The sequence below is a fragment of the Pithys albifrons genome, chromosome 14, assembly GCF_047495875.1.
Source record: "Pithys albifrons albifrons isolate INPA30051 chromosome 14, PitAlb_v1, whole genome shotgun sequence".
Classification (NCBI taxonomy): domain Eukaryota; kingdom Metazoa; phylum Chordata; class Aves; order Passeriformes; family Thamnophilidae; genus Pithys; species Pithys albifrons.
The window spans coordinates 11,969,847-11,992,575 of NC_092471.1; the positions used below are offsets into that span (position 1 = coordinate 11,969,847).

The 22,729-nt window shown below is 49.0% G+C and overlaps 2 protein-coding genes across 4 annotated transcripts in view; one reads left to right on the forward strand and one right to left on the reverse strand.

Moving 5' to 3' along the window:
• The window catches only part of VBP1 (VHL binding protein 1), a 41,747-nt gene extending 31,005 nt beyond the window's left edge, over positions 1–10,742 (forward strand). The window contains exons 1-6 of one of the 3 annotated variants that reach the window (XM_071569051.1): positions 1,332–1,440; positions 4,986–5,110; positions 6,134–6,200; positions 6,659–6,757; positions 8,456–8,594; positions 9,548–10,742. In XM_071569051.1, the coding sequence (XP_071425152.1) occupies positions 1,363–1,440; positions 4,986–5,110; positions 6,134–6,200; positions 6,659–6,757; positions 8,456–8,594; positions 9,548–9,618 (579 nt within the window). In that variant the 5' untranslated portion in view covers positions 1,332–1,362 and the 3' untranslated portion in view covers positions 9,619–10,742. Of the gene's footprint in view, positions 1–1,331; positions 1,441–4,985; positions 5,111–6,133; positions 6,201–6,658; positions 6,758–8,455; positions 8,595–9,547 lie in introns of those variants that run through there. The other 2 variants (XM_071569053.1, XM_071569054.1) reach the window with 2 other exon arrangements.
• RAB39B (RAB39B, member RAS oncogene family) lies at positions 10,466–20,287 on the reverse strand. The gene is made up of 2 exons (XM_071569055.1): positions 19,670–20,287; positions 10,466–15,564 (listed from the first exon to the last, which is right to left on the reverse strand). Exons 1-2 carry the CDS (start codon positions 19,882–19,884, stop codon positions 15,138–15,140), a joined length of 642 nt encoding a protein of 213 aa, XP_071425156.1. The 5' UTR covers positions 19,885–20,287; the 3' UTR covers positions 10,466–15,137.
• Positions 20,288–22,729: the final 2,442 nt, after the last annotated feature.

The window sequence follows — 22,729 nt, forward strand, 5'->3', positions numbered from 1 at the left end:
ATTATTTTTTCATGTGTTCTAGGGCTTAAGGCTTCCTATAATGCTGATTGCAACAGCAATTAGGGTGTTTGATTGGCTTGTTACTGCTCTGCTTTTACACGGGGAAAGAGACGGCTCTGGGGAAACCTCAGAGCTCTTCCAGCAGCTAAAGGGGCTCCAACAGAGCTGGAGAGGGACTTGGAGTGATGGGACACAGTGGAGTGGCTTTAAACTGGCAGTGGGCAGGGTTAGATCACATGTAAGAAATTGTTCCCTGTGAGGCTGGGGAGGCCTTGGCACAGGTTCCCCCATCCCTGGAATTGTTCAATGCCGTTGGACGGGGCTTGGAGCAACCTGGGATAGTGGAAGGTGTCCCTGCCCAGGGCTGTGGGTGGAACAAGATGGGCTTGAAAGTCCTTTCCAGCCCAAACCATTCTGTGGTACAAGTAATGTGGGATTATCCCTTGTCCCCCTTATCAGTGTGGCTTGACTTGATCAGCTGACAATTTTCCTGTGATCCAGTTTTCCTTTGTGAGGCAAGGACTGTTTTTTCCTGTGCTGGGTAAGTGGCCTGGATTGAGGGGCAGGGGAGGGGAAGGCACCAGCTGTTTGTATCACATGGGGGTGACTTCAGGTTCTCTCCTGAGGTGCCTCACAGCACTCAAACAAGAAACAGGCCTCACCCAGCAGAGTTAAATATTTGGCTTTCTCATCAGTTTCGAACCCTGAAAGTCACAGTAGCAGAGGAAGCATAAAAGTTGTTTTCATAGCTCTGCCTGTTACCGTGAACAGTCTCAACATCACCAATCAACAGTCTGAGGATGGTGAATTGCAGCAGTTCGTGGCCTTCTGCTACCTGGGTGGGCACATCCTTGGGGTTTGGGAAGCTGTTTGGAGTTTTGGTGTTTGCCTCGAGCGGGATTCATTCCCCAACCATCGCCGCTTCAGCAGAGGGCCTGGACCAGGCCCGTTACTGAGGGGCGGCTGCCGCTTCTGAATTAGGAGCCTTCAAGGCAGGTATTTTTAAATCGCAGTATTTTCCTTTCTTGAGGTTGCAGAGATGTTTTCAGTTGGGAGCTTGGGCCAGCCAGTAGTTCATGTGAGCTGTCGTGTCCCGGCTCCGCGGCAGCGATGGAAGCAGCGCCGGGGCCTTCCCCGCTTTGGGCCCTCCTGCTCCTCCATCGGCCCCGGCTTTGGCCACGCCCCTTTGGCCACGCCCCGCGATCATGGCCCCGCCCACTGGCCGTGCCCCGGCCCCGCCCACCGCGCTCGCGCCCCTTCAGGCCCGGCAGCCAATGGGCGGCGGCGCGCTCGGCGCCGACGTGATGACGCGCGGCCCCGGCGTGGCGGCGCAGGGCGCGCGCGCAGCGTCGGTTCCCCAAGATGGCGGCGGCCGGCGGCGAGGCGGCGGCGGGGACGGGGCGGCGCGGCCCGCTCGGCATCCCCGAGGCGGCCTTCGTGGTGAGCGGGGACGGGCCGCGGGCAGCCCCGGGGCGGCCGGGGGAACACGGGTTGAGCTCCGCCGGCCGGCCGCGGCTCCGTGAGGCGGCACCTCGGCGGGGTCGCGGCCTGGCGGGCGGGCGGTGCCCCCTCACGGCCCCAGCCCCGGGCGGTTTTCTGCTTGATCTCGAGCTGGCGTTATCAAGCGTGAATGCCCTTTGCGGGAAGCTGAGCCCCGCGTTGGGCATTGCGGTGTGTTTGCAGGGCGCTGAGGAGCTCCGGGAGAGCCCCCCGATCCCTGCCCCGGCTCCTGCGCTTCGGGCACGGGACACCCCGGGGCACCTCCCGGGCAGCTGCCTCGGTATCCATCACTGACCGCTGAGCAGGCACGGCCTTTAGAACGGACCGTGTGTCCTTCTTGTAGACCAAGAAACGTGTATCTTTTGGAGAACAGGCAGAACTTGTTTAGCCAGCTTTTAAAATTCATGCACCAAACATTTGATGATTCTCTTGATGGTTGAAAAGAAGGAATCGTTGGCTCATGCAGTGACATAATCTCACAGTTATCTGTTGTTCCTGTTCTGCTGTGAGCAGGCTTAGTGCACCATGTCGATTGCTACTTTATCTCACCTGATCAATAAGTATTGATCAGTGGGCATTCCTGCCTGCCCTGGGAAGTGTTGAGGTCTGTCTGTTGTGCTGCTTTGTTACGAGATGTTCTCAGACTTCGAAAATCTGCATTTCTCAGACCGCTCTTACATCTTTGCCGGAGCTGTTTGGACTGATCAGACTTGATTGCTGTTATAGACATCAGTCGGCTTGACTTGCATTCTGGTATTTCCAGATGTGGTGTTTGTACTGCCCTGGGCATGGGGCCTGACCAGACAGGTACAGGACACTTGCTTTCAGTGCATCCTTTTCCTTTAAGGTTTTTCAACAGTCATTGGGGTCTGGAGACTCTTACTGGGCCGTAAAACCATTGCTGCTTGCAGCAAACTGCCTCCCACCCCTCGTGGGACCAGCACAGACACCAGTGGAAGGGAAGGGCTGTGTCTTCAGCTGGTTGTGACAGAGGAGAACTCATGCTCTGTGCTGCCTCTGCAGTGGAGGTGCCACCCTGGCAGGAAACAGGAGATAACCAAACACTTGGAGGGCATCTGTTCCCATCCCTCATTCCATGCTGGTGGCTGTCCTTGTAGCCCTTGGGTTTGGTTCCATCTTGTTTCCTTTTCTTCAGAAAATCGTTTCTGTTTCAAAAACGTTGTATCTTGTCATGATGATAAAAACTTGCTGCTCACTTGCCGACAGTCCCTCACCACGTGCCCAGGGGCAGCCTCACTGAGAATCTTGCCTTCAGACTTGCTTTCTGTGTCTTGGTTCAGGCTCTTCAAACAGTCCACGGCCAATGCCTTGTCTGAGGCTTTGATCTGTGAATTCTTGTGCCTCTCCAGGTTCCAGGGGATGTCAGGCACTGACTCAGTGCTTTACTGGAGCCTGAGAAACACTCCCAATGGAACTTTCAGCTCTGGTGGGTTTGAGCTGTGTCCCAGCTGTTTCTAAATGAAATGCCTTCTTTGTTGTGCCTTTTTCAGCAGGTGTGAGGATGCAGGTCTGCAAACACGTGTCTCTTGTCGTGTTCTCTGCACATTCCCACAGGTAGTGACAGCTCTGCAGAGCTTTATTTGGGTCATCACTGAAGATAACGCAGAGATGTGTGGGAATGTGCCATCCTGCTGCATTTCAGGGCTTTATGGAGCATTCCTGTAGCTTTGCTTGGAGTTTGCAGACTCTGATATCTCCACAGGGTGAAACAACAGTGTTTGGCCCGTGAATTTCCTTCTGAAAAAGACTGAGATGAGTTTTGGCAGGTGTTTGCAGAGCCTGTAAGGTGACTGTGCAGTTGAGGTGCTGCAGGATGCACCACAAAGCAGGGATCCTGCTGGCACTGACACCCAGCTGTGCCTCAGAGCTGTTCTGCCCCAGCTCCAGGGAGTGGCTGTGCTTCAGCCTTGCAGGGGTGGGCCTGACCTGTGGCTTTGGAAGGCCCAGCTGGAGATTTGGGGTCAATCTGAGCCCCCCTTGGATGGGGCACTGTGTAGTGGGGGGAAATCACCAGTCTGCAGGGGCCTGGATTCACTTCCCAGCATCCTTGTTTGAGGAGGATTGGGTTCTGTCCCGCCTGTGTGTGCAGACAGACAGACAGAGCTGGGGCAGAGGGAGGTGCCAGGCACGTGTTGAGGGAGCTGCTGCCCACCTGCCTTTGCTTTCTGCCTTGAGTGATTCACACCAGCAGAGTTGCTTCCAAAAGAGGGAGTTTCATTTAACAACATCTTCAGGCCTCACTTCTACAACACTTGCCCAAACCTTGTTTTCTTTGCTGGAACTTCTCTCCAAGCTTTATCCGGAGGCAGGAATGCTTCCCGGTCCGTTGTTGGTGGGGCAGCTCCTCGGGCAGTCTGAGGTGTGGTCTCCTGAGTTTGGATCTGCCACCTGGACCATGCTGCCTGCTGCAGTCTGAGCTGGAGTTTGTGTTTCTGCTGCAGATTTCCTTAATGAAAACAAAAGTGGGGACTTCTTACCAGACTCAGTAATTTCAAAGTGAGTTTCTTTAGCCAGGAGAGCTTAGGAGTCTGTCTGGTATCACTTTAGAAAGGTATTGTAGTCTTTTTCTAATGTGAAACTTCAGAACGAAGACACTGAATTCAAAAGGAGAAGCTGCAGATCCTGTGGTGGGGCCTCCATGGGGTCTTACTGAGCTGTGTAGACAAATAAGAGCAAAATTACTGCACTGGATTAGTGGGGACATTCTGAGTGATACGTGGGTGAACATTGGCAAGGCCAGAAACACGTGGCTGAGCTCTGGCCTGACGTACCTTTCAGAGGCTGGGAATGTTGTCCCCGGGCAGATGAGCTGCTTCCTGGGAGCCTGAAGGAGCTGCATGCCAAGGTCAGCATCCTTACTGGCTCAGGCCTGTCTTCTCTGGCAGCTTTTCCACTTGATGGTAGGACGGGCTAGAGTTGTTCTCTAGAGGGTTCTGTGGCTTCCTGCTGACTACACGAGGAGCTTTTGAAGCCAAACTGTTCACTGTCACAGCACCTACCTGAGCAGGTACCCCAGTTTTCCCCACTCAGTGTATTTGTCACAACATACTTGATTAGGCCATGACTCTTCCTTGATGAGTTTTATCCTAAATAGTTCATAATCTTATTAGGCACAGAGCAGCACTATCCTGTTTTACAGGTAGGAATTCCAGGTTTAGCCTTGCTCCAGGGATATCCATCCCTGTTAGGTCTCATCTGACATCAGCCAGAGCATCACTAGCCAGGTACCACCAGGTATGGTTATGAAATGATCCTTGCAGCCACTCCTTCCCTACCAAAAATGGGTAGAAGGGGGAAGTGAAAATGTGACTAAGAAAGGAAACAAAATGATTTTGTACTCCAGTGCAGAAAACAAGTTGTGTGTATAAAACCCCCTCTAGATGCAGCTGCAGTAAGATGAGAGCATGTCTGTGTCTGGGATTTCTGTAAAACTCTTCTAACACTAAGGGTTTCTTCTCTTAAAGGAAGATGTAGATTCTTTTATGAAACAGCCTGGAAATGAGACAGCAGATGTAGTTCTTAAGAAGTTGGATGAGCAGTATCAGAAGTATAAATTTTTGGAACTTAATCTTGCTCAAAAGAAAAGGAGGTAAGTCATAATTTTTGCAGATTTGGGAAATGTTTAGCACAGTTCTGTTCTTTTAAGAAATATGTCTAGTTTTTTTCAATATCCCAAGAAATAAAATGTTCATGATAGGAGAGCTGATATTTCAGGAAAGCCCAGCTTTTTTCTTTCTTCTTTCTGAAAATTGCAAGTAAAAGAATTAACAGTGTTGCTGATTTTGTCCTTAGCCCTTAAGGCCAAAAAGGTCTGTTGTGTCTCTTGGTTTTCTCAGCCTACTGTAAATGTGAATATGTTTTGTTCAATGTTTAATGTGTCAAACCTAAACTACTGGTTTAGTAATCTCCTCTCTCTTTGGTGGCTTCAGTCTTGATCTGAAGCAAGGTGAGAAACAAATTTTCATTTGAAGGCTAAAATCAAAGCCTTAAGTAATATTTTATTTAGACAGAGCTCCTTGCCTGGACAGGCATCCCCCAGGGTTTGCCCTGGAGCCCCTCTGGGGCAGTCCCTGCTGTTGGAGACCGGCTGGGGCTGCAGTGCAGGGGCCAGGAGGGCTGTGGGGATCCAGTGTGGTTGGGAGGGGGTGCCCCTGGCTCTGGAGAGCTTTGCCTTGAGCAGTGCTCAATCCTGTGGCTCTCAGCTCTCTGTCAGAGTAGTCTGAGCCTCAGAAGAAACACATTTGTTTTGTTTCACCTGCAGTGCTTTCTCTCTGATTTCCTGCTGAGGTTTCCACCTCCCCTGGGGAAATTACAAATATTCAAAAATGTACCATTTTAGTAAAAAGGGCTCTGTTACTGTTCCTGTGTGTGTTCAGCCTGAAAGGTGGTTGGGTTGCTGTGCTGCTGAAGCCAACGATGGTTAGAGGCAGGTGAAGCTGGAGCTGAGCTGCCTTTACATGCTGTGTATTTCACACTTGCATTTGTAAGCTTGGAAAGCTGTTAAGACTGAAGTTTTAAAGTGGAGGTTGGACTGTGTAATAAAACTGATCACTTGTTTAGGAAACTTTGTGTCTCTGTAAAATAATAAATTATGACTGTTGTTAATTCACAGGCTAAAAAGTCAGATTCCTGAAATTAAACAGACATTAGAAATTTTAAAACACATGCAGAAGAAAAAGGTAAACTATTTTGAATATCTAATGAGTATGAGAAAAGCTAACTACCTTTCCACCCTAACAGAACACATTGCAAGAAATGTTTTGGAGAGCACACTTAATATGCCTTTATAAATAACAGAATTGTTTTTAAAGGTATGTAGTATTTTTTGAAAGCCAGTTCAAAAAAGTTAATGTTTGTAAAGCAGCTTTCACTTTTAATGGTGTATAGATTGCAGCTAAGCTTTGACTTCATCTCCATTCTTTATAGAGATTTCTATATTGTTTTTAAATATTTCTTTTTAAAATGCATTTTTCCTGGAGCTCTAACTTTAATGTTGAAGGAAAATTACAGAGTTCCACCCAAGTTAATACTTTATCAACAGCAAAAAGCAGAAAAATGTGCTCTTTACTGTAAGTTTTATGTCTTTGACATGTGTCCAGTGAAAATAGCAACTGTAAGTTTTCTCATTTGTCTTAAGGATTCCACACATCCAATGGAAACCAGATTTTTATTGGCAGATAATCTCTACTGCAAAGCTTCAGTTCCTCCTACAGATAAAGTTTGTTTGTGGTTGGGGGTAAGTAAAATGGAATTTTCTCTGAAACTGTTTAAATAACTTACAAAAGGCTTGTAAAAGGGAGTTCTGGTTGGTCTCCCCTGGTTGTGGCTGTGGGTGTGATTCTGTTCATGGGTGGTGGCAGAGCAGAGCACATCAAACAAGACAACCTCAATGTGCTAGTGAAGGTTTCATGTTCTATTTGGTGCCTGATCAGTAAGACTTCAGAGAATTGTCATTTTGCTGGATTGTTCTTTCCAAAAACCTTATTTATGTTTTCCTTACCACTTCTGCCACATTTTGGTTCAGATTACATCCAGCATTGCCTGGGATGGGAATGTGCCCAGCAAAATAACTTAGTTTGGCAAGTAGCTTCCCCTCTTTTCTACATTATTCCTATTTAGCATCTTGTTTTCCCTTTTCAGGCACCTTTTTAGGCCAAGATGGTATTTCTGTTACTGCCAGGTATCTGCCAATGCTAAGAGTGGAATATGTGCTAAAGCAGGGTGGCAGAAGAGCTCACACCCCAGATTTCTAAGTACTTTAGTGATACCAGGTTGGGGTACTTTGTATTGAGAGGCTTCCTAATATGTGGAAATAACTTGCTGATGCTTATTTTGAGACTTTTAAACCACAGATGTTCCTAAATCCCAGTGTTAGCTGCCAAAGAAAACCTCTTGGTTAGGACAGAAACATTGTTGACACATGAAGTAGACAGACTAATTGGACAGTTGCTTCCAAGTTCTCCCATTTCTAACATAAAAAGAAGATTTTTCTGATACCTGTTGCTTTCAGGAGACTGTCTTCAGCATTCAGAAACACTGACTTTCTGGGAACACCCCAGGTTTATTTTGTAACAGACCATCAGACGTTCCTCCTCTTGACAGTTTATGTTGAAAAGCTGTAATGAAATGCCACAAACAAGCATTTAGGTGTTCTTGGCCTTCTGCCTTTCTCCTCCTGGTTATTTACAGTCTGTGTGTTGGGCAGTGCCTGTCACTGTTACTGGGGCAGCTCTGCCTTCCACTCACTTTGAAGAAGAAAAGCTTATCTGACTGGCAGCTCTGCAGAGCCTGCCCTGGAATCCTGTCAGTCACAGCAGTGCCTCTGCTCAGTTCTTGAATGGGACAAAGCTTCACTGGTGCATCTTCACCTGACTCTGCTCTTTTATCTCTTGCTGTGGTAGCTTCTTACTGAAATAACCATTTGTGGATTAAAAACCACCATCACAGTATCAGACAGGACTTCTGTACCTGTTGTGTCTTTATCACCTGTGGTAGCTCTCGTTGCAGTGCCAGCGAGCTGCTGGTCAGTGTTCCACAGAGAGCCTGAGGTGAATCTGGAATCCTGCAGGAACTGTCTCTAGAGCTGTGTGGTACCTGAAAGGGGCTGCTGAGAAACACAAGGTGTTTCACTGTTCAGATGTGGTGAACATGAGATGCTGGTACCTGAAAGGCTGAATGTGACAGAGAGAGAAATCCCTCCTTGCTTAGCTATAGGAAGAGAACTTCTCTAAGTCACTAGGGAGCTTTATCATTCAGTTACTGAAGGATGGAGGCCTTGGATTCTGGCATTGCCTGTCCTGAATCTTGTTGTCTTGGTCTGTCAGGACAGTCTGTTGTTAATGTGGTAAGTTATAAAACCAGCCTAAAATAACCTCAGTATGGCTTAGTTTGTCCAGTGCAAGAGAGAGAGCTTTTATCAATCTTTCTTTTTCAGGCAAATGTGATGCTTGAATATGATATTGATGAAGCTCAAGCTCTGTTAGAGAAAAATTTGTCAACAGCCACAAAAAACCTCGATCTTCTAGAGGAAGACCTGGATTTTCTCAGAGATCAGTTCACCACTACAGAAGTCAGTATCCTTTTTGTTCCTGTGGAGAGGGGGGAAGGCAACATCCAGGTTAAAACCAATTTCCTGATGTGTTTTTGTCCTAGATTGGCTGCCCTTAAAATTCTGTAGCACTTGTGAACTTAACCTGTTGTAGCAGTAAAATGGAACATTGTGTTTGCAGGGCTGAGCTGAGGGTCAGTGTTAGAGGTAGCAAAGCTTGTGTTCCCATGAAACCTGCTGTGGTGGTTACAAGCCAGACAGACCCTGGAGTGAGTTGGAAGTGTGGGTTGGTGCTGTGCATTGCTGCCCAGGGGGCCATTTCACATTAAAGTGACTCTTCTTTCCTCTCCAGAGCACGGGAATATTGTTCTCTGGGCTATTGCTCCTCACGCCCAGTGCAGCTGCCTCCAGGCAGCAGAAGCCCTTGCAGCAAGCCCGGGGTGGCTTAGGCTGGGCTCAACACTGTTTTCATTTCTTTATACTGCAGGAACCACCTCTGAGGTGTGGGGTCGTTTTTTATACTTTATAGTTAAAAACTATTTTAATGAGTGGAGTCATCAACTGAAGCATTCGATTTAGTAAATGAAGGCACAACTGCTGGTTTTTCCAAGTTGATACTTAAGCTGTCTCAGTGCTGGAGGAGTCTTGGGCGCCTGAAATAGGCAAGTGCAGCTGATATGGGCAGGTTGCCTGAAATCAGCAAAGAGTAGCTGTAAGTATAACTAAAAATGTGTTTCTCTGCAATATCTTTTTGGAGGTTTTTTAAGTAATGGTATAAATGCTGCAGTTACCAGCATTTGTTCCTGCATGTTCAAGCTTTATACCAAGTCATCTCTTTCATTAAATGGTTTCTATACTGACTGTTCCAAATAAGTGGCCAGCTCTACAACCTGGTTCTCCCCTCCTTTAAAAGATCTCCTTTTCTTTTTTTCTCTTTTCTGATTTCCATGAGCTGTTTCCTTAATTCCACACCCTCAGATATGGCTAGAGTTTATAACTGGGATGTAAAGAGAAGAAACAAGCAGGACCCTTCCAAAAACAAAGCATAGTTTTGCCAATTTTCAATGTGGTTTCAATTTCAGAATATTTTTTATTTAAACACCCCCAAACTTCATTCAGGACTGAGTTACTTTCAGCATTTCAGTAAATGGTAAAATACATAAAAACTAATGGTGAGCACCATTTTATTTATTTGTAAACTCAAAATTTGGTTTCATGCATGCTTCATGAAAAGAATTATTTGAAAGGCACCACACAGTCCAGCACAGGACATAGTATTTTGATCAGACCAGTCTGTCATAAATAATTTTCTACCTGAAAGCCTGTCTGCAAAGCCAAGGGGCGTGTGTGAAATGGAGCCTGACATTTTAGTGGGCTAAGGCAATGCAGGGTTTTCATCTCTGTGTACAGCTGCTGAACTTAACTTTGACTTGGGCTGGGAAGACGTGCAGCTGTAACGTTCTAGGAAACAGAAAACACGGAGTGGAGTCTTGGATTTTGTTTCAGTCAGTTGATGGGCAGCATCAGTCTGCGGGCATTCCTGGATATCCACTTCGGATAAACTTGTTTATAGTGATTATGGGTTAGCTCACTGCCTGTCACTGAGCCCTCAGCACTTTACACACAGCAGTTTGTGATCTGTCCTCAGAGAAGTGGTAAATGGAGTGACCAGCACAAGCCTTGTCAAGCCTGCAGGAGGCCTCACCCCCTTCTTTTCCATACACGTGCACGTTGAACAAGAACACCCAAACACCGACAGCCTGTGAGAGCCCCCCATTTCCTACCCCTTAGCCCAGATGTCCAGTTCAAATGTCTGAGCACTCTCAGCCTCCCACCTGGTGAAACCTGTGTGAGATCGGGATGGCTGACTGGAACGTGTCCCCCTGGTGTTAACAGTTGGAGTGTTTTTCTTGGTCCTTATGAAGCCTTGCAAGATTGTTGCCTTTTACCTCTGCAGTTTCTTTTCTAAAACGAATGCTCAGTGGTGATGTCAGTGGCTAATATTCACATTCTGTGACTGAGAGTACAGGTTTCACTGCAAAACAAATGCAAATGTTAACTGTTTGATCTTCATGTAAGGAACAATATACCTGTAAAGTTTTTTGTACTTTTATTTCATGATATTAAAATAGTAAAACTAAACAGTTGTGGCAAACAGCTGTTTTTGTGCATCTTTCTTTGTGTGAGTCATGAATCTGATCTGTAGTATTTTGTGTTTCCCTCCCTTAATTGGGGGCAGGGGGAGTGAAAAATTCCACTGAAGCAGCAGACGTGAAAAGTGGCTGCTGGATCCTGGCAGGAATGAAAGGGGGAGTGTGAGTCAGCACATCTGAACTGGTGTCTGCAAGCAGGGGATTTACCAGAACTCTTCTGTCAGAGCTGCTGGGAAGGGCAGAGAGCAGGTAATCCTTAGCACTGTCACCAGTAAGTACCTGGGCTGGGCTCCTGTACCTTCCCTCAAGGTGATGCCACTTGTTTCAGTGTCTGTGGCTGCAGCACAGAAATATAGAGCTCTCATATATTCTCCAGCAGGTACCTGCTACAGCAGGCAGGATGTGGGGCTGGTCAAGGCTCCAGGCTGCTGCTTTCCCCCTTTTTTTATAGCATCAGCAATGATGGAAAGGCAGCTGCAAACGCATCCTGATGTCTCTTACTGTTTTCCTCTTCAGTTTACATTAATGAGATCCCAGCGGGCTGAAGCTGTTCCCGCCCTCGGGCTGGTCCAAAGGCAGCAATTGCCTGCCTTTGTTGTGCACAACAAAACCACCAGTTAAGCACTTTTGCACAGCAAAAGCAGCAGTGAGCAAAATGAGCACTGTGCCACTGCCAGGGACCTGCTGCTGTGTGTAGGGGGGCAGAGAGGGGCAGCCCTGGGGTTGAAATTGCTCCTGTGTTCACAGGTGTCTGGTTGCAGGGGGGTGGGAGATGGCTGTGGCCATCAAACTCGGGTTTGGGGGTTTGAGAGGAAGTAAAAAAACCCCAAAACACAAGAGCTCAAGGTTCCCTATGCCCAGCCCTTGTCCTGGCTCTGCTCTGGCCTGTGCTGTTGAGTCTTTGCTGCTCTGAGCTGCAGGGCAGTTGGCTGGAGCTGCTGTGCCACCAGTCCTGCCTGATGCTGACAAAGGCCTCCCAGTGGGGCCAAGGCTGGTTTGGCTGCAGGGAGCAAGGGGTGCCTGGGAATTGTTTCAGTAAGAGTTGGGCTGTTTTTTTCTCAGCAGAGCAAAAGGGCTGGTTCCACAGAGCAAAGCAGGGGCCTGCAGAGAACTGTGCACAGCCACTGTGAGGCAGTGCCTGGGTATGGAGGTACAGAACGGGGACAGCGAGAACAGCTCACTCAGAGAAAATGGGGAGGGAGAGAGAGAGGAAGGGAGAAAGGGAGGAGGGGAGGGGAAAGGAAAAGAAAAACCCACCAAAGTTTCTTTACAAGTTTTGAATTTCACATTATCACGTAGTAACCATTTTGCTAAATACAAGCATATTTTCAGTCACATACAGACAGCTAAATACAGCGTTATTTTCACATTTCGTTACAGTGCATAACAAAGCAAGGACAGTGTATAGTACTTTTATTCTGGAGGTTCTGAGCAAGTTCAGTCTAACATGCAGATTGTTTTTAACGTGTGGCAGACACCACAGAAAGTTAGCTTTTTTTCTCTTTTTGTCCTAGAGTATAAGAGCTCCTGACCTTTATCCTGCGAAAGGTATCACCTTCTGATTTCTCAAAGTCCCTCTAAGTCAAAGCATTAAAACCAGTTGTTAGAAAAGAATTCTTAGCATATCCTATAAGTTCTTCATCTTAGAAAAAACATTCCAAATTTTGTACAGATGAATCTACATTTCCTGTATTTTAATAAGCTGTCTAGAAAATGCAAGGAGTTAGAAAAAGATGTAGATAATGATTTCTCTATGATTTAATATAACAATTTATTACCTCTAAGTAGTTAAGACTGTGTACATTTTCTTCTGTACTGTTCCTCTTTAAAATTGCCACACTTCTGTTTTTAAATTGAAGATTTACTCTGAAGGCCTGAATGCACTTACTGGCTTAGGCTTTCTGGAATTTCTCCCTGGGAGCAGTAAAGGGGAATGTCCAAAACCCATTAAATAAAATACTGGCTGTCTCATGAAAAGTGATCCTTCCCCTCTGGCCAGGTTCTCGCACAGGGAATTACAGAATTTTACTATTGCTAAAATGTTGTTTGATCCATCTGCTGACTGATCCAGCTCCCGGCTGATCCAGCTCCTGGCTGCCCCTTATGTCACACTCCAGCTCTGTCCCTGGGGGGCTGCAACCCTCAGCCAGGTACCCCAAAACACACCTCGTGACCAGCTGGCTCCTGAGAAGCCAAGTGGCTACTGGGTGGACTTTGCATGAAGGAACTGTGGACTTCGCATGAAGAAACTGACTGTTTGGTACTTGTCTGTCCTTTCCTTTGTGAAAATGCAACTGATTGTCCTGGTCTGAGCAAACCCCACACAGCCCTGGCATCAGCACACAGCAGCCAAGCTCCCTGCATCCATCTTCTCCAGCTCTGCTCACCTACAGATTTGGTACAGGGATTTTTTTTTTTTTTAACCTTCAGGCAACTCAACTCGACCACAAGTGAATGTGCCTGGCGTTCAGTGGGCTTTAGCACAAGGTGTTTGGTATGTTCATAGCCTATGTGAGCAGTGACAAGCTCACTGAAAAGCACCAGGCCACTGGCACCCCCTCCCCTCCTTGCATTTGCTCCCAGTGCCTTCCCAGAAGGTGCAGTGCTGCTGCTCCCCTGCAGCAGCCCAGGAAGTGAAATTGTTCATAGAACACAAAATAAAAGTGTTCAGGGTTTGGAGTCTTGGGTTGGGTTTTTTTCAGCTTCAATACAGAAACCACAGGTTTTTTTCTCAATACAGACCCGCCCATGTGTTGCTGCAGATTGTGAGAACAGGTTCAAATGGAGAAACAGTCTGAACTCAACAAGACCCACACTTCTATAGATAGGTTAAATTAAAAAGCTGGAACAAGCATTTTATTCTTCTCAGAGGCCTAAAATCAAACACTAGATGCTTCCTGTGGTTTTTACCTAATCCCTTCCTCCTGGCCATTGCAGTTCAGTGTAGAAGGCTTGCAAAGACGAGTAAAAAAGTCACTATAGTTTTGTTTGCTCTTAATAGGCTGAACTTCCCTAGTTTCCTACAGGAGCACAGTCACCCTGCTGCACTTCAAAAACTTGAGTTAAAACTTGTCATAAGCAAAGCTTCTAAGTGGTAAATGGCATTCCCAGAAAATACCTGCCTTCATACAGTAACACAGCTGCTATCCCATAATGGCCAGCCTGAGATGGATCCTCTTGTCAAACTAAAACATGGAGGAAAACAAATTTTACTCTTATGTCTTGTGGCTTTCTTTTCCACCTACTCAGACACTCTTGCTGTGTGCTGCTCCTTCCCAGTGCCAGTTCTCTTCCACAGAGGCCAAAAAAGAAAATGACACTTTAAGAGCAGAAAGTACAGATGGAAGCTGTTGCTTTCCGTTCAGTTTAACTTCTTTAAAAGTAAATCTCACCTTTTAGAATGTCTGATGCACCTGAGTTAAGCTTTTCAAGTTTTCTGTTTTATTGGGTTTGCTTTTTTCCTCCCTCCTTCCTTTTCCTTTTTTCCTCCCTGTGACCTGGTGGGTAAGGTGAGCACAGAGCTGTTAATGAGACAAACATTGCTGTGTCCCATGTGGCTGCAACACCCCAGCCTTAACAACTGAGGACATGGCTCTCTCTTTATGCTCTTGATCACTTAATTCTACTGGAAAGCCCTGAACTTGGGAACTTTCAATGTACTCACCTAGGCAGTAAATGCGTAAAAAATGCACTGAATAATCACTACAGCAGCAGGAGTTGCCACTTAGATTCCTGGTTCAGCACAACAAGAAAAGCACTATTGGGGGGGGGGTTAATCGAAATTAATAAGCAATCCCATAAGTACTATTTTCCTCTTTAAATCCCACAGAATAATTCTTTGCTATTGAACTAGATGCAAGAACATAAGAAAGAAAAGTCAGATGTGTGCATACCATGTCAGTAAACTTCACCTGTGGAACTGACCTTAAGAGGAAATGGTATCTGTGCTGCCTTTCCACCGCCCTGCTGGTAATACACAGCTGACACAAACAAAAATGTCCTCTTGCCTTCCCTCTGTCTGCCCATTTGTACTAAAGTCTCCATCCTGTGGTTTCAATACCCAACAGGAAGTTATGGATTTACTTAAAAGAGGACATGTACAGTATCCTGGCATGTGCCAGCCCATTCAGGTCTCTGTATACTCTCTCCTCTCTTGTGCAGCCCCTCATTTCTGCTTCCTGTCTCCTTACAACATCCACATGCACCCTCACTCACTCTCCTTCAGGTTTATAGCCCCCAGTTCTGAAAGGTTATTTGGAACAGAACATTTCTTTCCGGGGTCTGTTCTGGTGTCCAAAACAATGTGGGAGGCTGTTCACAATGGGAGTGTTGCTCTCCCCTCTGTCACACTGAGTTCGCTTAGTAAAGTACGTTTGGTTAGTAGAGTTCATCACCACTCGCCTCACTAGAGGAGCTCAGCACAAGCACCGCCTATCTGATTTCACCACTTCCTCTGAAGAGTGCACTACGTTTGGGACAAACCCGCTCTTTACCCCTTCCCATCCCTCCTGGATTGAAATGTCCCCCCTTTTAACCAGCTCGTATATATCACGAGTCAGGTCAGTGAAGGCCTTCTCCACGTTAATGGCATCCCGCGCGGAGGTCTCAATGTACTTCATACCATAAGCAGCAGCCAGTTTCTCTGCCTCGTGCCTGGTCACTTGGCGCTGCGTGTCAAGGTCACACTTGTGACCTACCAAAACAAAGACAATCTGGTATGGCTGGACGTGCACTTTGGTCTCCTCCAGCCACTCGTGGACGTTCTGGAAGGACCTGCGGTTTGTAATGTCAAAGAGGAGGAGTCCTCCAACTGAGTTCCTGTAGTAGGCTCTGGTGATGGACCTGCAAATGAAGGAGCCACAACAAAGCGTTAAGTTACAGCTGTCTCAACATATGTCCTTTAAGAAAGCAGCATCACCACCACCCTGCAGAACACAGGACAGACAAGGCCATTCAGGCAATGTCTTAGCACTTTCAGCTCATACTGTGTAGAACTTGCCATGCAAAGAGACAAATTCTCCTGGCTTAAAGATTTCACCCGTGGGCAACTGCCCCACTTTATTACAGCTCAGTTCAAAATGCCCACCACCACCACTTTTGGTCTCTTTTCTCTCACAGACTTCTGTATGCCCTTGGCTGTTGTCTGAAGAGTCCCATCCACTGCCATGTAAGTTCTCTGAATACCTCATCTAACCCATTGGTTTAGAAGCATTGTCACCAATTAAAGGAAACCAAACACCCACTGTCTGACAGATACATAAAAGCAGGAGGTCAGAGATCTGGAAGGCAGACCATGGGGTTGTAGCTCTCCATACACTCCAGGGCCTTGGCAAAGGGATATCCACCCATCCCTACACTTTCCCACACTACACTGGTCAAAGCTAGAGTGCAGTGACAGGACACTGTTACTGGCACTGACAGGAGCAGCCAGTCTGAACCCCCAAGAAACTAAATGATACAACAGCATATGAGGCGAATCTTCACCACCCTTGGTTGTGTTCCTGGCAAATACTGACAACATTAAACAGTTACCAGAAAGACCTCAGAAACCAGGGGGTGAGACATGGAGAACAACTCAGGCAGCTCTTCTGAGCAGGGCCAGACCAACACAGCCAGGAGCAGCACAGGGAACCAAACACAGTGCAAAGCTGAGGCCATGAGCCTGAGCAGAGCTACAGTTCAATGAGTGCTACACATGGGAAAACCAAGAAGCTCAAAAACGGTGGTGTTTCTACGAAGTCATGGATTCAATCTAAATCCAGAAGCAGTGATTGATTTCAGTCCCTGGAGGAATTCACACTCAGGCCTGAACTCTCCTTGATGGAAAAATGTAAGGCACTGCTGCATTTTTACCTTGTGACAAGCCCCTTTTTTGGCCATGCAAGACTGTTGCTACAGGTTATTTGGTCCTGTAGTGTGTGTATATGCTGAAATTGCCCCAAGAAAGGATGAACTGTAGTTTTCAAGAACTGTTATCAACAGACATGCAGTAATGGGTGAAAATTCACAGGCAATACTGAGGTAAGCCAGAAGCAGGAAAAACACGTAGTTGGCTGTGTTGGGATAATTTCTCCTCTCCAATTGTCTGGCTGAGGGACAACAGTCACTCTGCACATTTGGCACTGAGGGAATTAGATCTGCCTTTTGCTATCCAACCAGCTGCAAGCAGATATTGGTGCTTTGAATTCACCCCCACACTGTCACAGGCATTTCTGCTTCTCCCTTGTGTTCCACGCCATCAGCCCTGGCTCCTCCTGCCAGCACTAACAATGCCTCAGGTACTTCTGAAAGACATGACAGGATCTAAGCTGAATGCTGCTTCGAGGTAAAACTAGGTGAAGGTCTCAGTGCCTTTTCTTAAAACAGTTTCCAGTTTTCCTTACTGATCCTCAGGAAGCAAAATAGATTACACACATGCTGTATGTCCCTCCTCAATTCCCTTCAAAGACTTTTACTTTCTCTCCTCCCACCACACTCATATGCTGATGCAGAGCAGTACAGGGATTTGCAGCTATTTTGGCCAAGTTCTAACATAAAGGCATTGTTTCTGTCTGGGAATCTCCCCTGCTCTGTACCCATAGTGGGAACTATTTTAGCCAGGTCTGTGCCTGTTTGTACAAGTATTTCCCTCTCAGCCAAGGGAGAGCTGCTGCCTGGAAGGAAACGGCTCTTCTGTAGGTGGTGGGACACAGTTCCAGCGAGCGAGAGCTGCACATGCTTTTGGTTTTGCTAGTATTACGCAACACCACGTTTCAGACAAGGAAATCACAGTATCTGAGCAACCAGAGATAGGCAAAACCACCAGGAAGAACTGGACCCTGCTCTTCTACAGCTCCAAAGAAGCCTCAGTGCTGCCCCAGGCAGCATGTTCTGGGACCTGGTTTGGCAAAATGGACTGGCACATGCTTAACAACTTAAGCCTTGACTGTGCGGAAATTGCTTCTAATTTATGGAGAGTGAAAGAGCTCACAACAGGGGGTCAGGACATGCAGAAATGTAGCACAGCTGCCTCTCAGAGACTGCCAAGGTGTCTTCAAAATAACTACAGTGGTTTCATCCTCGTGGGGCAGCTGTTAAAACTATGCAAATAGAAATGCTTAAATCAGAGAACTCTGAAAAAGTGGAGCTCATTCTTATGGATTTCCTTCTTAAGAAATTCCCTGTCCTGTGACAAAAAAAGTTTAAGGGTTCTGGAAAGCACCTGCTCCATTGTGCTTCTTGCCTATGACCACAAGTCTGAGGGGCTTTGGCTTATTCCAGTAATAGCTAAATCTTGTCTTTGGCCAAGAAATGGACCTTGCAGGAGGAGCCCAAGAGCTGTTGTCCTCATGGGACACAGTTTGCCACAGGACTAATGATTTGAAAGTCACAAACACAAGCCAGCCTTTTTGCCTGATTTTTTCATATTTCAGAGTACACCATAAAGGCACCTGTGTTTGCTCATTTCCCTCCAGCTTTTCACACTGGGAATTTCAGTCTGCACTTTGGCAAGGGCATTTCAAAGTTGCACGATGGAGTTTATGTCATGGGCCATTCCTGCCCCTTGCACTCTTCCTGCCTTTGCACGCCGCTGCCCATCGCAGCAGTGCAGCTGCCCTTGCGCTGAAGGTCGCCTGCTCATCATGCTGACAACCCCAGTGCCAGGCTGGGTCAGCCCCCAGCACCGAGGGCAAGCAGCCCCCAGAGCCCACAGCTTCTAACATGCCAAAGAAAGGAAACGAAAGCCATCCAACAGCTCTGACTCTTCGCAGCAAAGGCAGAAACAGGGGGAGGGCACTCAGGTGTGCTTTCTACAGCCCTCAGCCCAAGAGCCAAAGCTGGAAGCTGATGCAACTGCAAGCTAAAGCATCTCCTCTCTCAGCAGAATAAAACACCAGCTCCTCGCCTGCAAGGCTGCAAGGTAGCAGAGGAAAAACCTGTCAGTGGGAAGGACCGACTACTGCACATCCTGGGCCAGATGCCAGCGCCACAGATGCGAGGGAAGGTGGTGAGAGGGGTGGGGGTAGAGGAAGTTTCTGCTACTGAATGAAACCAAAACATTCCTCAGGCGAGTCATTACAGCACAGAAGTAGAAGCTCTGAGAAGCTGCACAAGATGTGGAGCATAGAAAGTGCTCCCAGAGGGAGCAGGATGAAAGAGCGGATGAGGGTTAAAGACGCATGAAAAATACAAGCAAACGAGACCAGGAGCTGCGGGTACACTCAGAGCCGTTCCAAATGAGCGCTGTCTGAGCAGCGTGTGTCCCACGGCACCGGCCCCTCTTTGGCTGGGGCCGAGCCTGCTCCAACCATGGCTGCTGTTTCTATCACACAGTTTGTGGGAAACTTGGCACGGCCCCACACGCTGCCTCTATTTTGCATCATCGAGGCTTCCTTACCGCTGCTTAACCTCCCAAATTGCCTGTGCCCGTGCAGCGCTCGGCGTGGCACTCCAGAAAGCACCTGTCACCCCTGCACCGCCACAGCCAAGGGGTTGTCGCGACCTTTCCCTGTCCTACGGAATGCTGAGCTCTGCTGTCGCTGCACAGCATCAAACCACATACCCACTGCATTTTGCGAGCCTCGGCCTCAGCGTTGGGCTGTGAAACATCCTGGTCACTGTCTCCGCACCGGCGGGGAGCAGGCGCTGTCCCTGCCGGCAGCATCGGCAGCTGCACGGACACCTCCCGGCCGGCCAAACGCGGCCCCGGCGCTGCCCCGAGCCCCGGCCCTTCCCCGGCTGCAGCGGGGGCGCTCCTGGCCATCCTCACCTGCGCATCCCGCACACCTGAACGTCCCGCATCCCGCACACCTGCGCATCCCGCGCGCGGCCATTTGGGGTGGACACGAATCCCAGGGACATACGAAACGAGGGGATGGGGGGCACAAGAGGTGCCAATTTGCCTCTTCTTTGTCTCATTCCCACACGCCTCTCCCGGCCCACAGCCCCGGCCCCCCGCGGCTCTCACCGGAACCGCTCCTGCCCGGCCGTGTCCCAGATCTGCAGCTTGATCCTCTTGCCAGGCTCGATCTCCACCAGCCTAGAGAAGAAATCCACGCCCACGGTGGGGTCGGAGATCTGGGCGAAGCGCCCCTCGGTGAAGCGGCGGATGAGGCAGGACTTGCCCACGGTGGAGTCGCCGATGACGATCAGTCGGAACTGGTACAGCCAGATGGCCTCCATGCTGCCGCCGCCGGCCCCTCAGCGCCCGCCCGCCGCCGAGCCGGCCATGCCCGACCCCGGGCCCGGGGGAGGCTCAGGAGGGGCCCATGGCGGGCGGGCCGGCCCTGCGGCTGCCGCGGGCCCGTCACCACCGGCGCATCCCCCGGGCCAGGGCCGCCGCCGCCGCCACCGCCACAGGGACCGCGGGGCCCTCCCCACGCCGCTCGCCGCCGGGATGTGAAGGTGCGGGATGCAGGATGCGGGGTGAGGGATGCGGGGTGAGGGATGCGGCGATGCGGGGGTGAGGGATGCGGGATGCAGGCGCGGCCGGCGCGGGGCGCGCTGCGATGCAATGGCGGCCGCACGGTACCCGCACTGCCGGGAGGAGCCGCCACCCTCGGAACGCGGCGGTGCGGGAGCTGCGCGGGGGCGGGGCCGGGCGGGACCGTGCGGGGCGGCGGGGGCGGCCGGGGAGCCCGCGCGGGGGGACCGGGCGCTGGAGCCATTCCCGGTGGTCCGGGAGGACAGAACGGGTGCCCGGTGGCTCAGAGGGACTGGGGACCGAAGGGATGCCCGGTGGCTCAGGGGACCGAAGGGATGCCCGGTGGCCCGGAAGGACAGAATGGATGCCCGCTGGCTCAGAGGGACTGGGGACCGAAGGGATGCCCGCTGGCTCAGAGGGACTGGGGACCGAAGGGATGCCCGGTGGCTCCGGGGCCGCGGGGCTGTGCTGAGCCCAAGGCTGGGGGGAGCTGGGGCTGGCAGACCCCAAAGCGAAGGGGCACAGGCCAAGGCTCGCCTTCCTCAGCGCTTCCCCGAGGTAAAGGGGGACCGAGCGGGGTGCGCAGCAACAGCTTTCTGTGTTTTAAACCCGAGGCTCATTTCTGGAGAGTTTTGGGCTCCTCGCTCCATCTTACTCATGAAACCCGGCATATCCACATGCACATACATACATGTGTGTGTGTGTGTGTGTGTGTATAAAGAGAGAGAGCGTGTATATAGAATGTGTGTACAGTCTCAAAAATTAATAATTACAGCTGTTAAATACCCAGCAACTTAAATACCCCAAATCTTACACCCGTGTTCCTTCGCTGTGGTCGAGCGGGAACTTGGCTCTGCAGGGTGAATTCAGTGCAGTGTTCGGGTACCCGAGCGGCAGTGACTGTCCCACACTGTTCCCACAAGTACCTTGGACTGTAAGTCACAGTTTTGAGCAGCCTGTCCCACCCGGGTGGTGTCACACATCACCACAGCAGCACAGACAGCCACTCTCGCCTGGCTCCCTGGGGTTCAGCGCCTACTTGTTCAGTACTTGCCAGAGCAGAGTTTTGATCTCTGGAAGGGAAAATGAACATGTATATTATTAAAAACAGTGATCAAAATATGTGTATTCAGTCAAACATTTTTTAAAAAAAGAAATGTATTTTTTAAATTTATGAATGAGTTGGTGTTTTCTTTAAATAAAGATGGCTTCATTAAGAACTCCTCCTCCATGACCACTGTTAAAAATAAACACATCCAGAGTGGCTATTACAGTCATTAGATCCTCAGAAAAAGGATATTTATATAGGTACAAGATAGTTAGCCACCTTGCAAATTGGACTAGGACATTAGACAGACCATTTCCAGTCTTGAGGAATAAATGGCAAGGAACTTTTTCAATATCCTTTGAAATATAATCTATTTTCAAAAATAACAATCCCCAAAGATCCTATTTTTGATATACTTTGGGACAGGAAAGAAAACGGATGAAGCAATCTGCACAGCAACAGAAACAGTGCAACAGAGAAATATTAAACCTATAAATCCAAGTTAGGGGTACATTAACCAGTGACTCATTGCCAGCGAGGCTTTGTGGGGATCTGGTGCACTTTACCGAGTGATTTCTGAGTACCTGATGCCCATTAGTTGAAGCCACAACAAATTGTGGTTTCTCTTCACTCACAGTGTGCTTTTCTCTCCTCCCCCCACACACTGTTGCTCCATTCCCTTTCTTCCACAGGTCTGACCGTGTTCAAGAGGGAACAAGGCAGGCACTCAGTAGCCACCTGTGAGTCACTCATCAGCTGTATCTCCGGGAGCATCTCAAGGCACAGCTGCCGGTGAAGGTTTCCCGGTCAGTGGCGTGAACTCCAACGGGAGCAGCCAACAAGCACCCTGACTTGCCAGGGCTGTGAGGAGATCACCAAGGGGTGTGCTGGTGCCCAGCAGATCCTGTCGTAGCTAGAGCAATTCCTGGAGCACCAGGGACCTATCTTCCCCAGCCAGTGAACACCCAGAATCCCGTGATGCAGATATTATGTTCCTCTTCTCTGAGCACATGCATATAGATGAACACCCGCTGCGTGACTCGGCAGCCATGGCACTAATTAGCAGCCAGTGAGAAGGTAGGAGCAAATGAGATCCTGGATGAGCTTTTGTTCTGGTACCATTTTACAAAATGGAAAATCTGGTGCCTGAGAGACAGTAACCTAGATTTGATGCAAAAGCAGGTTTGTTGGCTGAGGACAGGGCAGTGGGTGCTGGGGAGATGCTGCAGGAGCGTGTGCGCTGATGGCAGCGCTCGGAGCAGCCCCCGTGGGCTGTTGGCATCCCAGATTAGAGGCAGCCCTTCAGTGCTCCTTCCCGTGGGTCTGGGGGCAATTCAGAGAAGCCTCTTTGTCCTCAGAGTTTATAGTGCTGGGGAGAGCTGCCCGAGAAACACCTGAGCGCAGGTGAGGGCACAGCTGAACCCAGAGCTCTTGCATCTACTGGCAGCACCTGTGGGACTCCACAAACGAGGTCCAACCCAGCAGCCAGTGCTGCCTCGGGAACCCAAAGGGAGCTCCCATGCAGGTAAGAACTGCCCTGCACCCTGAGCTGCCTA

Bases quoted from the DNA above. Each gene is read 5' to 3' on its own strand.
- RAB39B (XM_071569055.1), bottom strand. From the start codon at position 19,884: ATGGAGGCCATCTGGCTGTACCAGTTCCGACTGATCGTCATCGGCGAC. The intron at 15,565-19,669 runs GTGAGAGCCGCG...CTTCATTTGCAG, and splicing joins GCCGGGCAGGAGCGGTTCCG to GTCCATCACCAGAGCCTACT.